Source organism: Vanderwaltozyma polyspora, genomic scaffold (genome assembly GCF_000150035.1).
Source record: "Vanderwaltozyma polyspora DSM 70294 KpolScaffold385 genomic scaffold, whole genome shotgun sequence".
NCBI classification, from domain to species: Eukaryota; Fungi; Ascomycota; class Saccharomycetes; order Saccharomycetales; family Saccharomycetaceae; genus Vanderwaltozyma; species Vanderwaltozyma polyspora.
In genome coordinates this window covers 1-25,717 of record NW_001834577.1, presented here as the reverse complement: position 1 = coordinate 25,717, position 25,717 = coordinate 1, and the positions used below count along the sequence as shown (strand labels likewise).

Here is a 25,717-nt window from a genome sequence, read left to right as displayed (position 1 = left end):
AATTATAGAAACACAAGTTGAATCATTCTATCATTTGTTTGTTAAAATACAGTCGATCATACTTACATAATGCCATATATATATATATATATGTGTGTGTGTGTGTGTGTGTGTGTCTTTGTCTGTGTGAAATAGAGAATATATTTTAATTCGAAGAAGTACTATATTATTCCTCATCACTCCTCACCATGCCTTTCGACAAATTCAACTATATTCTCAATACACTCTTCTGGCTTTTCGGCATTTACCCAATGTCCTGCATCGTTGATATCTCTAATCTCAAATTGACTGAAATATTGACTTATACCATGAATGTATTCATCTGCAATAAATCCGGAATTTACTCCTCGGATAAATAATATAGGTACATTACATAATCTATCTTGAGCCAGGACTGTCCACTCGGATATTTTACCACTTATAATGGCTTTTTTCAATATCTCTAATGGAATCTTACTCTTATACTTCTTCGTTTGTGGATCTCTCTTAATCAAACTCTTTAGAAATTGTCTAACCATAAGATTATCTTCGATTTCAGCTAATTTTTCTGTTATCTCCTTATTACCATATTCTTCACTACTATATATTATATGATTTAAAACATCGATATATTTGATGAATTTACCCAATGGCAATGTAGTGACAGGCGCATTCTCTATACTAACACACATTTTGACCATATCTTCTTTCGGATGTTTACGATCTTCTAGTATTGTAGCCTCCATTGCCACTTTGGCACCCATCGAGTGTCCAATTAATATACTGTCTTTTAAACCATGCTGTTTCAAAAAGTTCATTACATCTGCACTCATTAAATCATAGGTATGCTCTTCGTTGATTGGCGATTCTCCATGATTCCTAAGATCCAACAAATATACATCTCTTTTCAATCTTGTATGTAATTTCTGACCTATGTATCGATTATTCATTTTATTGCCAAATAAACCATGCATGATTAAAATTGGACCAGGGTTCTTATCCTTCAACGTATATGGAATTAACTTGTAAGCCAAATCAAGACTCTTGTTTCTAATCCCATGACTACGCAGAATCCTACTAGTATGAAATCCACATCGGGTTATATTATTAACACAAATACCCACACTCATTTGGTCTTTTACTTCTCAATCAATCTAAAATACCTTTACTTGATGAATTGTGTGTTCCTCTATCTTTTATCATTATTAAATACTAAATAATGTTCATTAAATCTTTTTCTTCCTTTATATTTCTTTAATTCTTACTTTTTTTAGCCCTCCATTTAAGATTTGATGGATTTTTCCGAAGAGCTCTCATTGGACTCTGTCATCCATTACCAGTAACATACGTAAATGGATAAAAGGTTATGACGATTAAGTATATTTGACAACATACTATTAATATAATTATTCATATTTATTAATAATTAAAAAATAAACTGTAGATATTATTAGTATTTTTTTTACCTAAATAATAGCATTATTGCATCACGCTTTCTTTCACCTTTACTTTCCTTATGAAACAATTTATGAAATTTCCTCTGCATTTTAAATTGGTGGTCACAATTTTCATTTCTTGTTGTATTAATTTCTCCTAACCTGCTGGAACTTGGTTGATTTTCTAGATATTTGAAATGTTTCACTGATTCAATACTATCATGACTTTTCAGCAATGAATTGCAACGTCGTACTACCCAATCTTTAATTACATGACGTTTTCTATGTAAAACTTCATTTCTATTGTTATTGTTAATTATTTGAATGTATGGAGTTCTGATACTATTGAATATATATTCATTTTCTATTGTTTCTACGCTTTCTTCTATAATTTCCTCCTCGACTAACTCAATTTCATTATTTACATTATCATTATTTACATTATCATAATCATCATTGATGCTAGCATCATTAGTCCCACTAGTTTCATTAACATTGTTAGTATTATTATTATCATCAAATACTGTTAACCAACCGAAATCTTGGGATGACACAGTTGTGATATTACATTTATTCTGTAGCTCTCCCACTAACATTTTGCAGATGTCATATTTATTAAACATTAAATCTTGCTCCTGACTGCTGCATTCATGATCATTAGCATCAGTGAATTGCTCGAATATGTCGTCTTCTTGGTCACTGTTAGGATAAAAACTATGGTAGGTAGCTACAATCCAGTTATAAAAGGTTACCTTTTCTTTAAAATCGATATTACTATGCCAGTTAGTAATTGTAGACTCTAATCCTATTAGCATCTCGCTAGAGTATGTTTCTATTGAAACATTGAATATTATATCTAAGTATTTTATTAATGGTTGTTGCTTTCACATAAGCGTTATCCATAATTGCCATCATATTGATAAACATTTTACTCAATTCAAGTCCCATAGTGGCAAAAATGACTTTGAAAACAAAGTCATCATCATAGTTTTTACAATCTGTACTATATTTTTGGCATAAAATAGTATGGAATAACATTTTTGGAAAGTATTTTAATTCTTTCCATTTTTCAATAATCAACAAAATGTCTTCTTTTGTAGAAACTTCATAATTATTGCTGGTCTTTGATTCACTCATAATATCCCTCATATGATCAATGGCTGATTCGATAATTTCAATTCTTTCTTTCGAAATTAAAAGGTTATCAAATAAGTTAACTAATCTCAACATATCAATTTTGTTTGTTACATGATGATTTGAGTCATATTCACCCAAGTACTTATTTATCTCGACTGCATCTTTTACAATATTCAGTGCAATATTCATTAAGAGTTTATCTGTAGAATCAAGAGTATTGTTTAGAATAACTTCAATACTCTCATTTAATTCCTTTAGCGACACACATTCTGTATTGCTGCTATTATTATTTTCATTGGTATTCTTTTCCAATGTTTTAATACAGGAAATACTGTTTTTCCTTTTAGTGTCATTACGATGCGACATAATAGAATATTCCATTACGCTGTCGCTTCCAGTATCTAATAAATAATCAGGATATTGTTCTCTATTAAAATAGTTTTTATAAACCTTATTATCATTTGCATCTTCTACGGTCAGAACTTCATTATCGATTACTCTTTTAGAGGCAATTCTTTGATTTTGTAATTTTAAACTATCTAGTAATCTGGGAAAGTTATTTATATTACAATAGCCGTAACTTTCAGCAATATCCTGGTTAATATTTCTTATTGTCAATGTCATTTCTTATCGAAGCAACTTTTAATAGTACAATGTTTTGTATCTTTTTATATTTAGTAGTATATTAAAGATTCCATTAAATGGAAGCTTAAATGTTAGTAAAATTTACAATTAACTTTTTGTGAGTTCTTTTATATAATCGGTTACAATACAAAAACATAAAATCAGAAGACAGGCACTAAAACGAATTACGATATGATTAAAGTATATGTATGATACTTAACTATATATGTGATTTAACTATAAAGGAAATAAATTAATGATTAATTAGTATTCCTCTAATCGAATAAACCGAAACCCATGTCATCGTCTTCTTCTTCTTCTTCTTCTTCTTCAGCGGCAGCTGGAGCAGAGTCAGAGGAAGCAGCAGCAGCAGCAGCTGGAGCAGCAGAAGCGTACTTGTCTGGGTTTTCAATTCTGTCAGCCAATTCTTCGATTTCTGGGAAGATGTACTTAGAAGCAATAGCGACGGCCAATAAGTCCTTGTAGTTGTTGATCAAGACGTGACCAACAGATGGCAAGGTTGGGTAACCGATAGCTAAGGAGATAGAAGCGATGACGGAGACAGCGGAGACGAAGTGGGAGACCAATTCATCATCAGTGATATCCAAGATGTTGGATGGGAAAACTTGACCGTTGTCGTAGACTTGAACAACAGTCAAACCGTAGGTGAATGGAGAGATGTTCAACAAGTTCAACAAAGAGGCTTCAGATGGACCGACCTTGTTACCGGCATCAACAACCTTGACGTCGGAAACAATTTCAATGGTACCTCTGGCAATCTTGGTTGGGACACCCAAAGCTTGGAAGAAAGAGGTCTTACCTGGTTCCATACCGGTGTTGACAGCTCTGACCCAGATATCTTCTGGAGCAACGGCACCAGCTCTAGCTGGAGCAGCAACCTTGTTGGCAACAATGACTTCTTTGATGTCTCTCAAAGATTCATTGGTGAAGATGAAACCAACGTTACCCTTAACGAATGGCAACAACTTTTCCAAGTCTGGCAATTCAGTGACCAAACCTCTGATGGCTCTTCTAACCATGGTGTTCTTACCCATTAAGACAACACCTCTGCCTCTCAAAGCCTTTCTGACTTGATGCATTTGTTGAGAAGAAACATTGTCGACACCAACGACGAACAATGACTTGTATTCTTCGAAGTATTCTCTTAATTTAGCGAAATATTCAACTTTCTTTTCACGTACGCCTCCCATTTTCAAATTTATCTGATTTGCAGGATGTTTAAAGGTTTTCCGATACTTTTATATTTAGAAGCTAAATAATAGAAAAAATGATAATAAACTATCCAAACATCAAAGCTAACTCTTAAATAATCGTCTCAATCCCATTTTTAATCAATTCTTTTAAACTAGAATAACATAAAATTTCAATATTGATGATGATACAATTACTTACTATTGGCAAAAGCTTCAAAAGTTTCAAAAGTTTCAAAATGTCAAAAAGGTGCGAGGTCGACCAGTTTTTGCGTTGGTTTGTTCGGCTTTTTCAATTCTTTCGGGTTTTTTTTTGGCATTCCAAGAAAATTTCAATTGCTTTATACGTATATTCTCTGGTGAACCATGGTCACATGATCAGTTTTCGCGTTATCTCTTTTTCAATTTGTAATTTTCACAAACAGACAAACAAAAAAATATGGTGTACTTCGGAATAATTTTTCAGAAGGGCGTTGTTTTACAAAATCAAATAATCTCTTTTTGGAAGTATATAATGATATGTACGGCTGTTGTTTTGTTGGGTAAATGTCGTGTTTGTTCATAGTGTGGGTTATGGATGTTTACAGTCACTTGAATTGTGTCTTTGATAGGTTCTCTGTACCGTTTATCTCTGAAATTGGTGTTTGCTCACTATTAATAAACTATGAATGGAAAATTCACTGGTTACAATTCAAGATTAAATTAGTGTCACAATGAAATGCATGTGACATCAAGACGACGTCAAGAAGTTGAATTAAATATATATATATATATTCAAGAATTTCAGTAGTGAAGAATGGTGGTGAATTTTATCCTAATGGATGGTTTGGAACGATGTGTCATTAGATTTCAATGAGAGTCCAAATTGACTTGGTAAAAAACTCGCTTGACTAAGTATAATATGGGTTACATACTATACAAATCCAATGAAATATTGAATCAATTTATATTTTTCTGTTATTCAATATTACATTTCTTATTGGCCTCGCTTTGAATCCATAGGCTACTAGGGATAAATCCAAGCCCATGGATCTTCGAAGAGGCCGTGCTTTCTTCAATACTTGAATAGTAATGCTGGACAAACTCTTTAGATACAAAAAAAACAAACCAACAAAATCTTGAGAAACTATTCAATTGTAAGTAATCCATACAATACCGAGAATATATCTGGTTCCTACCAAATAGTATACTCATAATTGTGATGGAACTTAACAAATTGTTCTGAAGACACTGTGTTTTATTGTTGTTTCTGTCATTCTAAAACAATTAAAAAAAAAGTTAGTGTCCATTTACTCTTTATATACGTTACTAGAGGTTACTATCCTTCTTTCTCGATAGCCACAAATTGTAATTCAATTCTAGCAAATAGTAACTAGAAACATCAATCCCACTTTCTTTCGTTTCTCTCGTATTTATATGAATAATTTTTTTTTATTTTTTTTGTTTGCCAAAAATTTGGTCGAATTCGAAAAATTGATCTTTTGTATGTCGTTGTAAATGATGTCGGTGATTAGATTTTTAAGAGATGAATAGGGTATAAAATCAAGCTCATCTACTAATTATTCTAATCTATAACCTATAATCTACTTGTTGGATGTGACACTGCTTCATTTATTGATTACTGAACTACAAATATATTTACATGAACGTTTCTCTAAAGGATACTTTTATTGTTAAGTTTTATTTTCATTTCTGAGGAGAAGAGGGATGAATAAAACAGGATACTCAATTGTATTCATTCATCCCATCCGGTTCGCCATCTTTTATCCCATAAATTACAATTGAATTTTTCTTTTCCTAACTTTTCGTTGACTTGATTATGTGCGTCACATAACCATCTTCCTAATTCATCTCTTGAATTGACCCTTGGTGCATTTTCTCTGATATACTTTTCGAAATCATCAGCACACCAATTGCAAGGATATATATGTGAAAAAATATTGAAAAATTGATTCATTTCACTCTTCTGTTGAGAGCTGGGATTCACTGGATACTTTGCTGCCATGCTATGTAAAAAATTCCATGTAGACTTACCAAGTTCATTGACATCTGGGGGATCTTGCTTTTCATAAATTTTAGATCCAGGGATTAATTTACTTGTCTTGGGTATATGATGCGTGCTTTTTGCACTGCTAGTAGATCCTACTGGTTTGCCAGTTATCTTACCAGTAACAAATTTAAAATCTTCTAATGTATTGCATGAACGACAACTGATTGCATAATTAGGTTAACCATATCTATCTTGTTAGTACCAAATTTTATAAGTATATATGGTAAAAAGGAAAGAACAAAAAATATAAAGGTTCTGTTGTACATACGGTTTCCCATCTTCATCATAAATAATCTTTCTTCCAGTCAAACCTTCACTGGGTTGATTTGATGACATCTCAACTATTCCCTATATATATGTATATCTGTGTCTGTGTATCTAACTTCTACTTCTCAAAACCTCTAGCTCTAATGTACAAACTCATGATCTTATTCTTAACTATGTATTAATTTGATTATTAATAAATGTTCCACCTCCCGCGAGTATGATATAGTGACAATTTAGGTATATAATATTATAGAAGTACAAAATTTATAATATTGGTAATAGAGATGAATGAGAGAAGGTTCAAAAATAGGAATTTATTTACGGAATATAAGTAACAATATATTTTATATGTATTTGATTGGCTCTCATTAAAATTTCATCAATCTAATCTAGCGATGTTGAAGAAACGGTTTGCCTTGCATCATTTTTCATATTAGCGATGAAGTCTGAAGTTTTCAATGGTCTCATCTTAATTTTTTTGTTTGTAACTTCTTCATCATTGGAATTCTTCATTAATTCTCTTTTTTGTCTAATATATTCCTTTGCCGCATTTAATGCAGCTTCTCTACAAAGTTCTTTCAAATCAGAACCTGACAATCCACTTGTATTACTTGCGATAAATTCTATATCAAAATCTTTCTTATCTAATTTGGTGTCTTTTAATAGTACGTTTAATATCTTGAGACGTTGCTCTTTATCAGGCAAACTAATTAGAAACCTTTTAGGTAACCTTCTCAAGAAGGCACTGTCGATATCATTTATACGATTAGTAGCACCTACTATCATAATACGGCCATTGCTAACTAAACCATCCCAAAGAGTCATAAATTCGGCCTTTAAAGTAGCTGTTACTTCGTGATCTGTTGATGTACGTTCTCTTAAAAATGAATCAATTTCATCAATAAATATCATACAAGGTTGGATTTTATTTGCCAATGAAAAAATGGCATCGACTATTTTATTTGATTCACCATACCATTTATCCATGATTGAAGACATTCTTATAGAAATAAAATTAGCTCCACTTTCTTTGGCTAATGCTTTGGCCAGCATTGTCTTACCGCAACCTGGTGGTCCATATAAGAGAACACCACTTGGTGCTTGTAGTAATGGATTATTTTCATATAATTCAGGTAACATTAAAGGGTATACGACACCTTCATGTAAATCTGAAATTATCGATTCCAGGCCACCAATATCTTTAAAACTTATATCAATCTCTTCAGAGGTAATTACAGATGTTAAAACGCTCTTTTCATAAGAATTCAACTCTAGATCCTTCAGTTCTGGGTTCTTTTCGATCAATCGTTTCCATTGTAAGTTTTGCCTGGCCTTTGATTCTTTTGATCCTCCTGAGAAAAAACCAAAGTCCAACTCCCTTAAATAAGGTTCTGCAAAAGTTAATCCCAATATAACAATCCCTGAATAAAGAAGCGTTTTATTGAAAGTAGCCACATCGAATTTAAAAGTCATCTTGCTACTTGATATATTGACCTTGATAGACAATACTAAAACCCTACAATAGCACTATATTAAATATTATTGTAGTAGGCAAAAATTGACTAACTGAACTTGATATATTAGGGCAAGTAAATAGCAAGTATTCCAATCTTTTTAATTAAGTGAATCACTTAGTTTTATACTTATTTTTTTATCACCTTTTTAAGTCCATTTTATTTTCCTTAGTCCAAGAGGTTTCTTATTTCGTGATTTGATTTTGATATCTTTCTGAAAAACCGGCTTAACATAATGACATAGTATAAATCGACAAGAGTTAAATTATTGGAATGTCAGACAGTAAGTCAGATGATTGGATAAAAATATTCTCTATCTGGTTTATTAATTTAAGTTGTCTTGTACTGTGTATTTTAGATGTCAATTATGTGTGAATTTTACTTCTAACTAATAATATTTCTTTGGTATAATAGAGTTCAAACAAGAATATAGAAGAAAAAAAATAGGTAGTGTTAGAGATTTTTATTAATTACTCTTTCTTTGATTTTATTATATTACATAAGTCCGAAAAGTTATCTTTGTCTTTATTTGAAGGGGGGGACGTATGATTCTTTTCATTTATAATTGGCAAATTACATATCTTTTTTGGCTTCATCAATAGATTTAATGAACAGACGACCATCTGCCTTTTGTTTAAATTTGACGATATATGTCACTAACTTACCATCAGAATCAATAGTAGGTGTCTTGACTAAGTTATCTTTTTCTGGAGCTAATGGAGTAAAGGAAAAGGATTTTACTACGCTGGAATTTAGCAGGACATTACCCATACCATCTGATCTACAAAGAAGTCTTACCTTTGATTTATCATCCGTTTTTTGTAAAACCTTCATTTCGCCTACACCTTTTGAATCATATGACTTAGTTTCGGTGTTAAATGTCATTAGTTTAGCTTTTTGTGTAAATAAAACGGTTTCATCTTCTTCACCGTTCTGCATATTGATTCCTGACGAACCTTCGCCTTCTGCAGATGCTTCATTATTTTCATGTCCAGTTTCTGTCGTTGTAGATTCAGTAGTTGAGATTGTTGATGCTGCAGTGGTTTTTGCTTCATCGTTACCACTTTTTTGTTCAAATGGTAATGAAAATTTAAATCCACCAGATGGAACAGCAGGTTTTTCAGAATTACCTGGGAAGGAGAATGCAGAAGTGGCTGTAGTTGAGGCTGATGTGGCAGAAGCAGGCTTCTCGAATGAAAATGAAGGGGCAGATGTAGAAATTGATGATCCAAATGCAAATGCTGGTTTAGATTTATTATTAGAATCGGCATCAGATGACTTGATACCGCCAAAGTTAAAAGCAGGTTTAGGCTTTTCAACTTCTTCTGGTTTGTTTGTTTCTGTTATTTCGGACTTCGTCGTATCTTTTGGAGTTTGGACACCAAACATAAAACCACCGGAAGGTTTGCTTTTATCTTCTTCTTTCTTCTCTTCTTTCTTCTTCTCTTCAGTTTTCATCCCACCAAACATGAATCCACCGCTTGGTTTGGTGCCTTCTGTAGCAGTTGAAGCAGCACCAAATGAGAAGTTTAGAGTAGGTTTTGAAGTAGATTGGGTTGCATTGTTGGAATTGTTACCAAATACAAAAGTTGGCTTCTTTTCATTGTTTTCGTTATTACTACTGCTGCTGCTACTTGGAGCAAAAGATACTTTCACAGCTTCAGCTTCATTCTTTTTGTCTTCAGTTGGCTTTACATTAAATGCAAAATTTGGCTTTGAAATTTCTTCTTCCTTCTTTTCAATGCTGTCAGCCGGCTTGGTATTAAATGCAAAACTTGGTGTCTTATTATCACTTGATGTAGTAGGTGGATTTGAAAGTTTGGATTGCTCACCGACATCAGGTTTCTTAAAAGAGATAACAGGTTGTGATCTATCGGTTTCCTTTTTACCTTCCTTTTCCTCCAATTTAAAAACATCACTCTTTACAGCTCCAGAAAAGGTAAATTGAGGGCCTTTGATTTCAACTTCACTCTCACTGTCACTATCAGCATCTTCCTGAACCTTTTTGGCTAATTCACTACCAAAAGCAAAAACTGAATCTTTTGATATTGGTTTACTTTGTAATGTAAATTGTGGGCCTTGTACCTTGATGTCCTTCTTTACTTCATCCTCGTCAGAAGAGCTAGATGATTCTTCCTCATTTTCTTCTTCTGCAGTTCTTTTTAAATTATTAAATGCTGGAACAGGTGCTGGAACAGGTGCAGGTGCTGAGATTGGAACTGAAACAGGAGCTGTACCAAATGCTGGCTTTTGTAGAGGAGTTCCAGCAGGTTTGCCAGCAGTTACAGGCGATGTGTTTTTAATTGATTTCAAATATTCCTTGTACTTATCAAATAATACTGATAAATCAACAAATGGATCATTTGAGATTGATTGAGAAACTTTCAAACTAAACTGATTATTCAATGCCTTTAATTTTGCAGAAGAATCATCAATTTCATTTTTATTATCCTCTTTCTTAGAAAAATTGAAAGCACCTGCCATCTTTGACTCATCGGTATTATTAGTAGGTAACTTGAAAGCCATTTTTCTTTTAGGCATAGCTATCTTTCTTCTACTCATCACTTCTGAAGATGCCATGGAAAAGCTTTTAGGAGTCTCATCGTCATCGGAATTTCCCTCTAGTTCGAAGGCTTCCCTAGTAATTTGAGCGCCTGCGTTTCTTTTGGACATTCTTTAATTAGCCACCTATCTCCAAATTGAGTACCTCTTGTTATGAACGAAAAGGTAAGAATAAAAAAAGACCTAATCCACAAATGCTCAGTTATAAGATATATAGTTATAGCCCTCTTAATGAGCTAAAGATGTCTTTAATTTCTTAAATTGCGAAGTTCTTTTAAAAGAATTTGAAATTAAATGAATAAAAATACGTGTAACGTGATTACATTTGGCTTTAAAAAATTTGAAAAAAAAGTTAAAATGAATTTTATTATGAGAAAAAATAATTACTCCGATACGGGGAGTCGAACCCCGGTCTCCACGGTGAAAGCGTGATGTGATAGCCGTTACACTATATCGGATACTTATTTCTTGTTTTTTTTATTTTGGATGAGCTTTTTTGTGAAACTTTTGTCATGCTTAATTCACGTGATTACACTTTTTTATCACATGATCAATAAATTGACATCTCAGCAGGACACATATATTAATAGATCATCACATTAGGCAACTTGTCAAATTAATGGGATTAGTAAGAGGTCTGGACAAAATTGGAATGATCTATCACAGAACAATGATATAGTTACCATTTGAACCATATTCTCATTATTGGGTATTTAAAAAAAAATGAATCATACATTAATTTTTAGACTTTGTATCATCATGTATATTGTGCCATTAATTATAAATATAGCAGATAAAGTATCTAGCTGCAAAATAAATTTTATTTCATGTTTTTAATTCTGATAAATAATCTTGCTTGAATGTGTCATTCATATCTTGGTATATTCTCAACTATATCTTGTTTTCATTAACTAAAAATTTACAAAAAAAAAGTACTGAAAAATAGCATGGATTGCAAAATAATCATAATATAATTTAGTGTTTTTTATAGAATATTGTATCAATAGCTTTATTTAAAAAGGTATAAAAACTATAAAAGTTAAACTGCCGTTACAAATGAATAGAAATTTTGTTTTAAGTAAAGAAAATTTTTAGCCCTAAAAATATAATAAATAAAAAAATAAATCCAAAATGAAATAATAAAAGAACCACTTTTATTTTTATGTCTCCAATAATTCTAAAGTTTTAATGAATTGTTAAAAAATATCAAATCATAACTTATTCAACCTTTAGTTATGATGATTTGGAGCATCATTTTCTTTAATACCATCTCTGATGGATGATTTCCAGTTTCTGGCTCTTTCGAAACCATTGCTGTAACTTTGGTAGTCATAGAAGACCTTGATCAACTTCTCCTTAGTTTCTTCAACAAATGGACCATGTTGAACAGTTTGTTGGTCTAAGATTTTACCACCAATGATGGCAAACTCAGTGTTATCGGCAGCGATAGTACCACCAACAGCATCACCATCAGTATTGAAAAAGATTGAAGAATATTGTGGGAATACTTGGTCACCAATAGTGATGGCACCCTGTAAAACATAAATAAAAACATTGAAATCTCTTGAGAAATTTTGGGTAAATTCAGTACCAGCCTTCTTACCTCTATACATGTAGAAATCAATTGGGGTGTATGCCAAGTCCTTGACAGAGTCTACACCATATGAGTTACCAGAAATAACTTCAACTTCCAAGTCATCAGTTGGGTTAGCTCTTGGAATTTCTTTATTCTTCAAATCTCTGTAACGAGGTTCGGTGTTCTTCATATCGGTTGGTAAATCAACCCATAATTGCAAACCAACAACATGTTCACCACTGTTGGATTGAACTGGCATTTCAGCATGGCAAATAGCCTTACCAGCAGTCATGAATTGTAAGTCACCCTTATATAAGACACCTTTACAACCTGTGAAATCTTCATGAGCAATCATACCTTCATTAACGTAGGTAATAGTTTCTTGACCATGGTGAGGATGATCTGGGAAACCAGCACCTGGCGCAACATTGAAATGATCTAACATTAAGAAAGGAGAGAACTTTCTCAATAGCATAGTACCAATAGATCTTCTAACTCTGGCACCAACACCTTCAGCTTGCTCACGGGCAATAAAGTGCTTAAAGATCGAACGTAGATTTTGTTGCTTGGACATTCTTGCTATGTGATTAATTGTGGATGGTTGTTTAATAGAAAATCTATTCCTAGTTTGTTTTTAGTTTTGTTAAATCTGTAAACTTAAAGTCTCTAATAATAAACTATACAAAAATTACTATATTGGAAACCAATTAAAGTTTTAGATTGATATCATTCTATTAATGACTAACTATTGAATACAACTAGAATAAGTATTAAATCTCGAAAAATAAATTTTTGAATCAAGTAAGAAAAACCAATCGTTTATATACGTTTCAATTTCCAATCTTTATCCATAATTATAATTATCTTGACACTTTCTTCTTGCTAGTTAACTATCAATTAATCCAGAGAAGCATGCAGTTATTAATCAATTACACATTTTGTTACTGTTGATTTAGTCAACTGTTTAAACTAGGAAATGGGTCCAAGTATCAGTGCCATGGAAGTGTTACTAACTGATTAGTGTTATTTAAACTTTACTTTTAGTAATAGTTGGTACTAATTAATTAAGTATGTTATGTATGTCCTTAAACAGTTTCGAAAACCTCCTGCACCTGCACTGCTCCTTATAGCTGTCTCTCTGTGGGTCTGGCGGACCATTCACCTAATCCATATAGCAACTGCAGAGATACACCCGTAGCATAACTTTTTTTTCGAAACGGTTATACAGCCCATTACTAAAAAACTGAGTGATTTAGTAATTTCCAACAGAGCCTAACAAACATTCAGAAAGCTATAACAAGACATCCATCCTAACCTCTAGCAACAAATGAACATTACAGCGATTGGGATAAGTTACCAGTTGCATTTGAGGTGGAGTTGGGAAATTGTATTTCCATGCTCCATGAACCTTACTGCCCCTTGGTGCAGATGGATAGATCGATTGGGTATTGATTAGGTATCAAGACAGAAGTTGATTTGATTAAGGATGTTGAAATAATTGTTATGTATTTTATTTAGTAAACCCAACTCCTCCATAAAACTACACCTTTCGACATCTATTCAAGACACCTTCCTTCCTTGTATGTACTATCTTTGCTTGATGGGCCTCTTTATTCCTTCGAGAAAGCTAAAGAAGGAGAGAAAGAAAGAAACAATTAAGGGGAATATGAGGGTGATTAGCTTCTTTCTTCTTTTTCCTAATCATCTTTATCAATTAATAAGAAATGACTGAGGCTAAATGTATCAAACTAAACTAAAATAAAATTCAGAGACATTCCACTAAATTTCATCTTTACTGTGGGATGCAACGATGGGAGTGGCTCTCATTCTGGAAAATAGAAAGTTTATTCATCTCTCTTCCTTTCTTTTGATCGACGGTTAAGTTAGCTATCAATCTCTTGTCTTGAATCAAGATATTTTCATTCCTCATTTGACAGTAGGAAAACTAATTAATCATCATGCTAATATTTAATAACTGTCCCGCTAATTGTTAGTAATTTATGTTCCTTCTTAGATGAGGCTATGATATACCCAACCCAACCTTTGGGCTTCACCTGGACGATATATTTTACCATGCCAAGGGATATCACTATACTTACCCAATAATTATCCATTTTGCATGCTCTTTACAGTTTTTATTTCAAGTTATATCTTAATTAAATTCAAGTAATATTCATCCTTACAAATCTCCATTTATAAATTTTTGATTCAACTTTCTTTGGTCAAGAGAATAAGGATATCTTGGGGAAAGTAGTGGCCGTACTTGTCTCCTTATACTACAGATGTGCTGAACTTATTTCAACCATTTTTCATATATCGACGTCAGCAATGGGAATACTCTTAAAATAAATAGAATTGATCATAGATAAATTCCTCGACATATCTATAGTATAATCAGCCAGTCAGTCACCAGGTTGTTGAGTGAATTAAAATATATCAAATAGGGAAATAGTTAGAAGTAGTTACTGTAGGATACTCTTTTGTTTCTATATTTTAAGTTTGAGGTTTGACAACACAATGATTAAGTTTAAAATCTTAACAGCTTTCAATCGTACGATCATTAAATACCTTCGATTACATGTGAAAAGAAGATAAATTCCAATCTTTATTATGCGACCCCATAGTTTAAACTTTAATACTATCTAAATTCTGGTTATTCGCATGGATTAGAGATACATTTGAAATATGAAAAATAGTGAGCTTTGGGGAAGATTTTATTGTTTAATCACTCTTGTCCCCCACTTTGCTTCACTAACTAAATACAACTTTTGAATAGAAAAATTATAAATAAAATTTAGTGAAATTATTGACGAAATAAATTAAATCAGTAAGCTATTTCGAAGTCATGGTGAGTCCTGATACCATAAAATATATTTATTTGGAAATAACAACAAACTTGGTCTAAATACAAGTATTTTCAACCTGATTGTTTAAAATCAGATATATTTGTTAAATATTAGCTTTACAGAAAGTGCTTCTTTTATTAGTGTCCAACAAATTTTTACTTGGACTTTGCTTTTAACACGATTCCCTTTTTTACACTTACTTAAGAATTTTGAACAATGTGGTAAAAAGTAGTAAAAATAGATCTTGGATATATGATATTATTATAAATTTCTAGTTACTGATTAATGATACGAAATTTAAAACCAGCAATTGAAAGATTGTATACAAATTTCATTAATGAATTATAATTAGTAAATCATAATATTGATAAATAATTGAATACATGATTAATGAATACTTATTAATAATTAATTCTAGAGTAGATTTTATGAAACATGAATAAGGGCAGGCAATGATGCCACTTCGAAATATATCTTTTAAGATGCAATTCTAGATGCCACTAATTCGTTTGACATTTTCGGAATGGTTTTAGTTTTGAATAACAGAAATATATTAATGCTTTAGGATATTTTGTTTGTTTGTTAGATCAGTTCTAATATATTAAAGTCATTATCTTCATATCTTGTATCTCAGATATATAGGATAGGATTGATAGATACACATATAAATATATAAATATGTATATGTATATATATATATATATATATATTTGATCACGTGCTTACCCGCACTTTTATAGGGTGATATCATTATTCACGTATTGGGATTGAAATAAGGAAAATATCGAACCGAGTAAAAGAAATTAGTATAGTATATTTGGAATAAATTCGATTGGATCGATAAAATGATTAATGAAATTGTAGATAAGAAGCTCATCTTATACCTTGAACATCCTATCCTTACTTTGAATTGAAGTCTAGCTGTATAAGTACGAGTTTTAGTTTTGGATCTTTCTCTAGGTTAATCTGATTGAGAAACATATTAATATTCTTCAATATAAAATCGTTTACCCAATTTAAAAGATATTAACATGGGTGCCCAACCTTCCAAGCCAGCTGAAACTAAAGTCTTTATACCCAGATCACAGGTAGATTTCTCAGAATCTTTGCTAGCTACCCTGGAATCGTCTACTGAAACCAATTTCACAAGAGGCCAAATTGCAGAAAGATATGTCGAACAAAGGGTTGCTGAACGTTTAGCACAATTAGAAGAGGATACTTTGAAGAAATTTGAAACTAAGCTAGATGCATCTTTATTAAATAATACGAGTGGTACTGATGAAACTGATCCAACCAAAAGTTTGTCCACCAAATTGTTAAATGATAAAATAGATGCCTTAAATAAAAGACTATCTGCATTTGAAGTAAGACAATTTGAAAAAGATGAAAAATTAAAAATATTAGACGGTAATGACGGTGCAAGAAAACAACTATTACAATGTTTGTTAGATAATGCAGGTAAACCTCTAAATTGTTATGACTTAATTCAACAATTTAAGAATACTGTGGCTAGTAACTCAAATTAAAATCACCTTGTATTTATTTCCATAAAACCAATCACCATTTGATTTTTAAAAATACTATTTCTAGCACAATATATTCTTATATATATTTGTACATATTCCTATATAAAATTCTTGTCACAAGACTAAAAACTCCAATTTCCAATTTAATTTTTTTATATTAACTATATTTTCAGTATATTAATTTATTTAATTATTTAATTCTTCAAAGGACATATAGAGAATATTAAAAATAATTAAAGAAAAATCTGATTACCTTAAGGAATGAATTAATTGAGAATAAAAAATAAATCACCTTGTTATTTACACTTAATGCCTTCAAAGGGAATATATGCAAATAACATAATTTTCTGAATTGGGTAATTGTTAAACAACACTCTATTTTTCCTAATTAAAGTCCATAACCTTTCGGAATTCTTCTATTGTATGGATTCGAATTGAAACGTTCTTTCATTAACAAGTTTGCATCCTCGAGAGTACTCTTTTCAAGTAACTTCTTATAAAACAATCCACAGGCATTACATAAACTAGTTGGTCCAGATGGACCTTTCCTCCATTCTGGAGTCTCAGTGTCACCACAATGGAGACATTGTCCAAATGGGTTACGATTCTTGTTTGAAGATGACAATTTTCCTTCTTTAATCTTTTTTGGGAGATGTTGTTTATTATTACACCTTACTCTCTTCTCGAATATAGTGTCATTTGAAGATATTCTTCTTTTTCTACTTAAAATAGAAGGCTTTTCCTCTAGTTTCGGTAAAGTGCATGAATTTTCTGTCTCTCCGTCATTGAAAAGTAGGTTCATTAGACATGGTCTATTGGTGGTAACAATTATGTCCCCCCGATTATCTGGAACTACATTTTCTATTCTTATTGGAGATATAGACAAATGATGAGTTTCAATCTCACATTCATCTGTCTGAACCTCTGGAAGTTCTTCTTCCCAATAATCTTCTTCATTATAGTCAGAGACAATATCAACCTCACTTTCATTATCCGAACCGCTGCTGCTATCATCATAATCAAAATCAAATTCTTGATGAACAATAATAAAATTAGGATCTTGACTACATATTTCAAAATTATAGTGGCATTGATTCTTATTGATAATATTCAGTGAATTATGGTCCTTTAAAGAAAGAAGGCCATTTAAGGCTTGATTCTCCAATTCATCGATTTTTTCAATCCTTGAAGTTGGATTCAAAATTACATTCATATTTGTTTTAAGATTGGCTACAGGATTATAAAATCTATTTGCATTAAAAAAATCTTTATCGTATGTTTCTGAGAATGGATCAAAGGAAAATGGTTCTGCTGACATGGAAGATCCGTTAAAAGCAGGAATTGAACAAGAAGGAGGTAAAAGTAAAGCAGGAATATTGGTAGTTTCTGGATCAGGATATACAGTTGGAATAGTAGATATCTCGAATCTTTCTTCGCTTAGTTTTGGAATAATTTTTTGGTAGAACATTATTTAATAGATTGTTTTTATAATTGATTGAGTCGCGATTGTTTTTTTTTCCTTTTGGAATTAAAGTGGAAAAAATAATGAGAATATATACTCCAATACTCCTCGACACTGATATTATATCTCCTTATTTATATCTCTTTTTATATCTCTTTTTATTTTGATTTTATATCTAGCCAAAATGCAAATAAATTGTGTCGTTGCATTTTTCATTCTACATATTAATTAATGACACTATCAATAAAACACTCTCTTACAGCAAAACTTTTTATTGCTATTCTTAAAATATATTTAATAAGTACATGAATATGGTATAAGTATGAATATTTGTTAAACTGTAAACCAAAATGCTATCAATAAAATCTCAAATGACAGCAATTTTGATTTGATTCAAAAAAACAAAATCGTATCTTCTCATCATAGAAACGTAAATACCAGGGAGAAAATGATAAATTCAGTTATTATAATAATATAGTATGTCCACAATAATATAAATAACCTTTTAACACTCATTATTCACCGACTATACATATATTTTGTGCTCTTTTCTAGTTCAGAATAGTTTGTGATTTGTGTGACGTTATAAAATCAATCCCCTTGTATCACTATAATACTATTGAGAAACGTTTAAAACTTTATTAAATAGGTATACAAATTCTTTATAAAGAAATAGACTTCAATTTTTAAGTATGTAGGCTGTATTTCTCTTGAATTTCAATCTCTTCTGCTGTACTATCGGGGTCTGGTTATGGAACTCGATTTTCCAATTCGGTACCGTAGGATGGGCAATATTTTAGTAAGTAAATGTTTTATATCTTCTAGAAAATATAATTCTCAAGATTTGAAAACTCTTTTCAGTTGTAATTGGTGGAAATTCAACTATATATACCTTAGAGAAGCTAAGTACGATACTTTTTCACTAATTGCTGTAAAAAGGTTACTTTTTAGATTAAATAAGATATATTTTACTCTGTTCCAGCTTACAAGTTAATGCATATTGATATTTATTATTCTAATGCTATCGTTTTATTTCACATATTTCTCAAAGTGATATTTTTTAGAAGGTTGGTGAACATTGAACTTTTAACTGGAATTTTCAAGGCTCTATACATTACAAATTGAAGGAAGAGTTTCCAACATAATCAGGTATCCCTATTACTCTAAAATTATTAAATTCAGTTTATCATTTATGAGATCTAATTTTTGTTTTTCTTTAAAAATGTATTATTATTATGTTATAATTTTACCTTTAGTAGATATTATTAAGTTTTCAAAAGAAGCAATCAAAATAATTAAAAACACTGAAGTGAAATAAGGAAAAAACTTTAAATACAAAATATAAATAATAGAATAAAACCACTAGAAATGTTTAAATATTGCTATGATTATATCATGAAGATGATTTCTATAGAATTCTAGTATTCAGAAGTCGATTTTATGCATACAATCATTATTAATGATGAATTGAAATTCTTGTTATTTATTAAATGAGAATAAGGGTGGTTATAAATAACTATTATGACATTTAGAAGAAATAATTACAATTGACATAAATAGGAAAATAATTTAAACTTAAAATATGTATCATCTATGTACTCCTAACTCTAAATGGAAATAGAAAATGATGGACATAAAAACCGTTTAGTAACAAATGTAAAGTTGTAAAGATAACAACGCCTCAATTGTATAATATAACTGATGATCCTCTAATATCAGGTAAAACATAACAAGAATTTATCGAGTTTGGATCACCTCATCTGAATGACAGAGTTATTTATCAGTGTAGGAATTAAATTCTTCAATCTTGCAGATAGGGATTTCAAAGTAATGTGACAATCACATGATACTACTACAGAAATATATTCGATAAGAGTTAAAAAAAAATGAAGGAAAAAGACAAAAACGAAACTGCGCAAGCCCGGAATCGAACCGGGGGCCCAACGATGGCAACGTTGGATTTTACCACTAAACCACTTGCGCTTGTTAATTTGTTGTTAGTTTGAATAAAATAGGAACCTCCAATTTTGTTAAAGATTTCTAAAATATGCTTTTCGTTATTGTGATTTTAGTAATTCATGAGCCACCATATGAACTATTACTAATGGATATAGTATATAGAAGGTTACACACTACATGAAAATTCATTTATCTTTCTGTCTATGTATCTCTGTCTCTCTCTATATAAATATACGTTGATAATAAAATATTTACTGCTTGACAAATCTCTTGATTTGAACGTTTGGCGAAGCAATAAGTTTTATTTTTGGACTTTAACTATATTACAAATCTATTGTTCAGAGGTGGTTTGGGAGTGGAAAGGAGATGGTAGAAGGAAATTGAAATAAAGAGGTTGACGCACAAAAGTTCATGAATTCTGATGTCCAATCACATGATATATGCGTGACACAATATAGGGTAATTAGATGTAACTCCACACCAAGGGGAATGTTAAGAGTAATAGCATCAATTGGGCATTGATCAAACAGTCCTTATTGGAATTATATACAATACAAATTATGCGGATATGCATCAACTATTTATTTCCATATTGTTCTAATATTTATATTTCAATATGTTGCCTATGTCATCATAAAAAGGTTAATTGGTAATAATGAATTTAAGTAACACTCCTATAGTATCTTTAGCTAATGGGAGGAGAAGAGTAGGGGTCTTTCCCTGACCAATACACAAATTGTCACCATATATATACGGATTACGTGTATTATTTGGCCTTTAATTATTATTTAGTTGTATATTGAATTTAGTATACGTTAGAATGAAGGCTGGTAGGCGTTTATTCTATAGGATCTTAAGGGTGGAGATCTGTAGGTTAAAGTAAATATACTTGTTAATAATAATAAATTTCTATATTCTTTTATGTACAAAGTAAGATACTAAATAATATACAATAATATACAATAATGTACAATGATCTCTTTAAATAGCAATATTGATAATATGACACCATTTATTGTAACGAATTACATCTCGACATTATCAAGGTTCGTACGATGTAACCTTGAAATAATACATACGATATATATCACATGTACCTGACAATCAAATCTCCGTCAATTGTGATCTACCACTGCCATTCACGTGACTCTATATATCCAGCATTTGAAAATACATATTTAAGACGTTTATAACAATGTTAAAATGAACAATAACATATTTCCAACTTTAAATATACCTCTAATAATCTACTGTACAATACAACACAATCTAAATATCAAACTAATGCATAATGCAACTTACTGCTGTATAATTTGCTTTATCAATCCAATTACTCCATCTGAACCCATCATCAAATCTCACGATGATTTTACCTAAACAAACTGATTTATCGATAACCAACGATAAGATCACCCACAAGACCATCAATTAGATACCATTATATATCATCAACAATGGAAACATATCCATCTATATACACTTTAGTTATTACGTACTATAACCAGGTACAATAACGACACTAGCATCTGCCATCAGCAGCCTTAAAAAATGTTGAAATTAAGCATCTATCTATCTTCCATCCCAGTTACAAATTTGAAATATAAAGAGGAAGAAACGTTAATGGCATTATTAATTGGTGGTTATTCAAATTGGTAACTGTACAAGAATATACACAGGTTAAAGTATTGGTATAACCTATAAGTGTACTATTAGATATAATTCTCTATTCTCACTATTATCTTAGTATTCGATCCAAATCAAAAAAAAAGGTGGTTGATTGTTGCTCATCCCATTAAAGATAAAGTCAATAAAATTTGGGAGTGGTTTGATTATAATTATTATATTAGAAGGAAGGGATATACAAATTTTATTTCGTTGATATTTTCTAATATAGGTTAGCTAGGGGTATAATTCCTATCTATTAATTTTTAAGGAATTATGAATGATAATGATTTAGAGACTCAGCCGCTTCTTAACCATTCTCCTGGCTTAAGAAGACACAGTATTGTATCAGAAAGAAGTTTCATAACCACTAAGAACCATTATTGGAGGAATATATGTTTAATAACGTTTAGTTTTGCATTAACAGCATTTATGGTACTGTTTTTGTTTTCAAAATATGTTCCAGCTGAAAATGTCATACAAGATAGCATTGTTGAAATATCAAAAGTAGATTTGGTAAGTACCCATATTGATGGGTGGACAGATGATGGGAAAAACCTTAATGATGATGGGGGCAAAGCTCTTCAAATTACCGCAAAATTAAATTTTTCATTAGATTATAATAAATGGATGTTAGAAAATAGTACGTCTAGTTTAACACCTTTTCAAAAAAATTTATTCCAATCAATTGGTAGCAATGTTATTAAAAAATTATGCATTAAAGTCAACAATATAACCACATTTGATGGTATTCAAAGTGATAAGAATTGGTTGGGATTTGTTTATCTTGACGAACCGATTTGTGTGGATTTACATAATAATACAGTGACTGAATTAAATGTCAAATTATTTTTGGAACCTGACATGGGTCATATATTAAGAGTTTTGAAAAAAATTTTGAAGAAAGACTATAGTGATTTAAATCTTTGGTCTTCTTTGTCTTTTTCACTTTCAAAACGTACAGATTCTTTGATTAAATTTAGTTTACCATTTGCCTCATTTCATCGAGTAATCATTCATTGGGATAGTATACTGAATTGGAAGGGAATGAATGCTTTTTTGACTGAGACAATAAATGAACTATCTCAAATTAGTATGGAGAATTTTAAAATGAGTGACTCGGATGAAGGCTTCCAAGTTCACTTCAATACAGAGGTAGGTAATATAATGAAAAAATTACCATTGATAGAGCTACCGCAGCCTGCACTTCTCTCACCCATCAAATGGGATCTGAGATTACCAGATTGCCATGATAATTACTCCATTAATTTAGCTAATGTCAAAACCTTCACAAGTGAACTTAATATTAGCGATGGCATGAACATCAGTGTCACGAGCTTTATAGAAGGTTCTTTTCCGAATTCATTATTATCATCTGTATGTTTTTCTGATGAGGAAAATATAGTGACTCCGATATCCAGAATCCTTAATAATGTAACAAGTAATTTAACTACGACAGCGGTTATCAAGGGTACCTTATCCAAAGGAAATGATAAGAATTATATATTTCCGGATAAGATTCTTCAGGACATACTTGATGAATTAGATTTTTTGCCTGTAAGTTCTAACATTACTATCGATACCAATAATTTAATTGAAAATTTCACAATTAAAGATATGAAAGTTAGATGGGTAAAAGGTAGATTGGGACAAAAAAGATTGAGCGCTGTGGGTAAAGTTATGGGTACGATAAATCTACCATTTTACGAGACTACTGAGCAACGGATTCAAGTTAAAAAAATAAAAGGCACTTTGGAGCTATTCCATAACGAAGTATACTTTTTAAACATACCAATGAAAATTTGGTATAATGCATCCTCTGAGATCATGCACGATCAGAATGACAATCATACTTTAATGGAAATAACTCTTGATATCCCAGATGATGAAGTCGAGGTAATTGACCGTTGGGAAATCACAAAAGTTTTTAATGAAATTTTATTCGAGGGGAAATCCACAGTACATATTAAGGCTGACCTTGACCTGATAATTTCTAGCTTTTTAGGTGATATTATATTACTGGGACTAAAAACAGAAAATAATGTTATAATAGAATGATTGCTAAATGACAAATAACATCTTTTTTTAACTTTAATGCATTGCTGTTTACATTTAAATCTAATATATTATGCATACCCATGGGGTTGATAATTACATTTATAAACATATATTCAATATTATTAATACATAATTTTTCTTCATCTTAGATTATTTATCTATCATTCATTTAATTAAAATAACTATCTAGTTTCGTGATATTCTTCAATGCAGTATTTGGCAACGTCTTTCATATATCGATAGTCCCTTTTGAACTTCAACAGTTTACTTTTAATATATGTTTTCAAAGAGATATCGATTTCGGGTGCTTGTTCCATCAAATCAATAGTCTTGATCGTTTCTAACCCGGTTATTAAATTTTGAGACCTCTTACTTCTAGAATCCTTAATACATTTTAGCAGAATAGTACCGGTAAATTTTTTAAGCCCATTTTTAAATTTGTCTTTATTTGATAGATTGAGCTCATCTTCTGAAGTTGGATTGAAATATAACAGAGTAGGAGGTGGTAAACTTTGCACTTTATTAAGCCCAGAATTGTCAGGAGTCTCTGTAATTTTAAATATAGGAGGGTTAGGTTTCTCAAATATTGGTGTTGTCGCAGTAGGTTGAGTCAAAGCAGAAGGTAACATATTTCCCGAATGAATAGCAGAGAAAATATCATTGTGAGTTCTAATTGTGCTGATACCAGATGAAGACGTAAATTTGACAGTCTCTCCTAGGTGTGGAAAAGTATCAATGTTTGATTCTCTCGATATTAAATTGCTTTTATTCATATTCTTGTTCTTCTTATTTTTTTGAAAGACGTCAGGATTCTTAGTGACAGCTGGTACAGCTATTGATTCATTTGTATTAATAGAATTCTCTCTAAAAATATCTAGAAACTTTGGATTTTTAGGAACTGGTGAGTTATTTAGAACAAACATACTTGAATTATCATTTTCCTTCTTTGGAGTTCTCGAAAGAGTGCCTATGAATTCTTTTTCAAAGGGCTCTCTCCATATGGTAGATAATTTAGTGTCACATTGGGTTAATAGAAGATCTGACTTATCAATGAATTCTAAAGGTTTTCCATTATCAGTGATTAACTTGAATCTTGAGAACTTTAATTTAAATTTGAATCCAATAAACCCATATGAATCAGATAACTCCGAATAAAGTTTTGGGAATGACATTGGAATAACTAACATCTCTGTCTTTGGTTTAACAAAATTAGATAGATTATCTGCAATTTCATAAAACAAATATTTCTGAATATGGTTCCAATCATTAAATTCTGTGTTTTTAAAATCTGGTTGCAACTCAATAATGCAATCTTTTAAAGTTTCAATTAAAGTATTTTTATATTGCAAAAATTTACAATAAAGGTCTTCGTATATCTGAATAGACAAATGATTTGTGTCATTTTCAGACAGACCATTTATTAATATTGGAAGTTCCATTATATATATCGTTGGACATTGTTCGATATAGTCATAAACATCTTCCATCTGTTTGATGTATAAAATCACAATAAACAAAAGCTCTAAACATTCGGGATGGTTCTAATGGAGGAATCTATTTCTAATCGAGCCAAATCGTCCTTATAATAAACGTTTCCATGACCATTTCCTGGATAAAACCTAATTTGGATGGAAAGGTTCTTAAGTTTCAAATTAAAAAGTTGAAATACTTTCCACAAACATCAATTAACTCCCCTGTTCTTTTGCACCCAAGTATCACAAACCCTCCCGCCACCACGAAAGGTCTAAATTTTCCCGGCCAAATTTCTTAGTCTTTTTGCCCCTTCCAAAAATCATTCACAATTCCCTAACGGGCGTCGGTAGAATATAATTTTTAAAAGGAAACTCC

At 31.2% G+C, this 25,717-nt stretch overlaps 12 protein-coding genes and 2 non-coding genes across 14 annotated transcripts; 2 read left to right on the top strand and 12 right to left on the bottom strand.

Annotated features, from left to right (window-relative positions):
- Nucleotides 1–176: 176 nt before the first annotated feature.
- On the bottom strand, nt 177–1,109 carry IMO32 (Imo32p; the record flags this gene model as incomplete). The annotated part of the gene is made up of 1 exon (XM_001642751.1): nt 177–1,109. The coding sequence occupies one exon, from the start codon at nt 1,107–1,109 to the stop codon at nt 177–179; it is 933 nt and encodes a 310-aa protein (XP_001642801.1).
- Nucleotides 1,110–1,441: 332 nt separating this feature from the next.
- Nucleotides 1,442–2,230, bottom strand: Kpol_385p11 (uncharacterized protein; the record flags this gene model as incomplete). The annotated part of the gene is made up of 1 exon (XM_001642750.1): nt 1,442–2,230. One exon carries the CDS (start codon nt 2,228–2,230, stop codon nt 1,442–1,444), a length of 789 nt encoding a protein of 262 aa, XP_001642800.1.
- Nucleotides 2,231–2,234: 4 nt separating this feature from the next.
- Nucleotides 2,235–3,176, bottom strand: Kpol_385p10 (uncharacterized protein; the record flags this gene model as incomplete). Its single annotated transcript, XM_001642749.1, has 1 exon — nt 2,235–3,176. The coding sequence occupies one exon, from the start codon at nt 3,174–3,176 to the stop codon at nt 2,235–2,237; it is 942 nt and encodes a 313-aa protein (XP_001642799.1).
- Nucleotides 3,177–3,451: 275 nt separating this feature from the next.
- Nucleotides 3,452–4,387, bottom strand: RPP0 (60S ribosomal protein uL10; the record flags this gene model as incomplete). Its single annotated transcript, XM_001642748.1, has 1 exon — nt 3,452–4,387. The coding sequence occupies one exon, from the start codon at nt 4,385–4,387 to the stop codon at nt 3,452–3,454; it is 936 nt and encodes a 311-aa protein (XP_001642798.1).
- A 1,735-nt stretch (nt 4,388–6,122) lies between these two features.
- Nucleotides 6,123–6,773, bottom strand: ERV1 (flavin-linked sulfhydryl oxidase; the record flags this gene model as incomplete). The annotated part of the gene is made up of 2 exons (XM_001642747.1): nt 6,123–6,597; nt 6,706–6,773. 2 exons carry the CDS (start codon nt 6,771–6,773, stop codon nt 6,123–6,125), a joined length of 543 nt encoding a protein of 180 aa, XP_001642797.1.
- A 315-nt stretch (nt 6,774–7,088) lies between these two features.
- MSP1 (protein-degrading AAA family ATPase MSP1) lies at nt 7,089–8,177 on the bottom strand (the record flags this gene model as incomplete). The annotated part of the gene is made up of 1 exon (XM_001642746.1): nt 7,089–8,177. The coding sequence occupies one exon, from the start codon at nt 8,175–8,177 to the stop codon at nt 7,089–7,091; it is 1,089 nt and encodes a 362-aa protein (XP_001642796.1).
- Nucleotides 8,178–8,791: 614 nt separating this feature from the next.
- Nucleotides 8,792–10,891, bottom strand: NUP2 (nucleoporin NUP2; the record flags this gene model as incomplete). The annotated part of the gene is made up of 1 exon (XM_001642745.1): nt 8,792–10,891. The coding sequence occupies one exon, from the start codon at nt 10,889–10,891 to the stop codon at nt 8,792–8,794; it is 2,100 nt and encodes a 699-aa protein (XP_001642795.1).
- Nucleotides 10,892–11,166: 275 nt separating this feature from the next.
- Kpol_385trna2 lies at nt 11,167–11,238 on the bottom strand. Its single transcript has one exon. It is a non-coding gene; the product is annotated as a tRNA-Glu (tRNA).
- Nucleotides 11,239–12,009: 771 nt separating this feature from the next.
- Nucleotides 12,010–12,930, bottom strand: Kpol_385p5 (pirin family protein; the record flags this gene model as incomplete). The annotated part of the gene is made up of 1 exon (XM_001642744.1): nt 12,010–12,930. The coding sequence occupies one exon, from the start codon at nt 12,928–12,930 to the stop codon at nt 12,010–12,012; it is 921 nt and encodes a 306-aa protein (XP_001642794.1).
- A 3,303-nt stretch (nt 12,931–16,233) lies between these two features.
- MIC19 (Mic19p) lies at nt 16,234–16,728 on the top strand (the record flags this gene model as incomplete). The annotated part of the gene is made up of 1 exon (XM_001642743.1): nt 16,234–16,728. The coding sequence occupies one exon, from the start codon at nt 16,234–16,236 to the stop codon at nt 16,726–16,728; it is 495 nt and encodes a 164-aa protein (XP_001642793.1).
- Nucleotides 16,729–17,116: 388 nt separating this feature from the next.
- On the bottom strand, nt 17,117–18,196 carry Kpol_385p3 (GATA-type transcription factor; the record flags this gene model as incomplete). Its single annotated transcript, XM_001642742.1, has 1 exon — nt 17,117–18,196. The coding sequence occupies one exon, from the start codon at nt 18,194–18,196 to the stop codon at nt 17,117–17,119; it is 1,080 nt and encodes a 359-aa protein (XP_001642792.1).
- Nucleotides 18,197–20,102: 1,906 nt separating this feature from the next.
- Nucleotides 20,103–20,173, bottom strand: Kpol_385trna1. The gene has a single exon. It is a non-coding gene; the product is annotated as a tRNA-Gly (tRNA).
- Nucleotides 20,174–22,087: 1,914 nt separating this feature from the next.
- Nucleotides 22,088–23,869, top strand: TAG1 (Tag1p; the record flags this gene model as incomplete). Its single annotated transcript, XM_001642741.1, has 1 exon — nt 22,088–23,869. The coding sequence occupies one exon, from the start codon at nt 22,088–22,090 to the stop codon at nt 23,867–23,869; it is 1,782 nt and encodes a 593-aa protein (XP_001642791.1).
- A 182-nt stretch (nt 23,870–24,051) lies between these two features.
- On the bottom strand, nt 24,052–25,356 carry Kpol_385p1 (uncharacterized protein; the record flags this gene model as incomplete). The annotated part of the gene is made up of 1 exon (XM_001642740.1): nt 24,052–25,356. The coding sequence occupies one exon, from the start codon at nt 25,354–25,356 to the stop codon at nt 24,052–24,054; it is 1,305 nt and encodes a 434-aa protein (XP_001642790.1).
- Nucleotides 25,357–25,717: the final 361 nt, after the last annotated feature.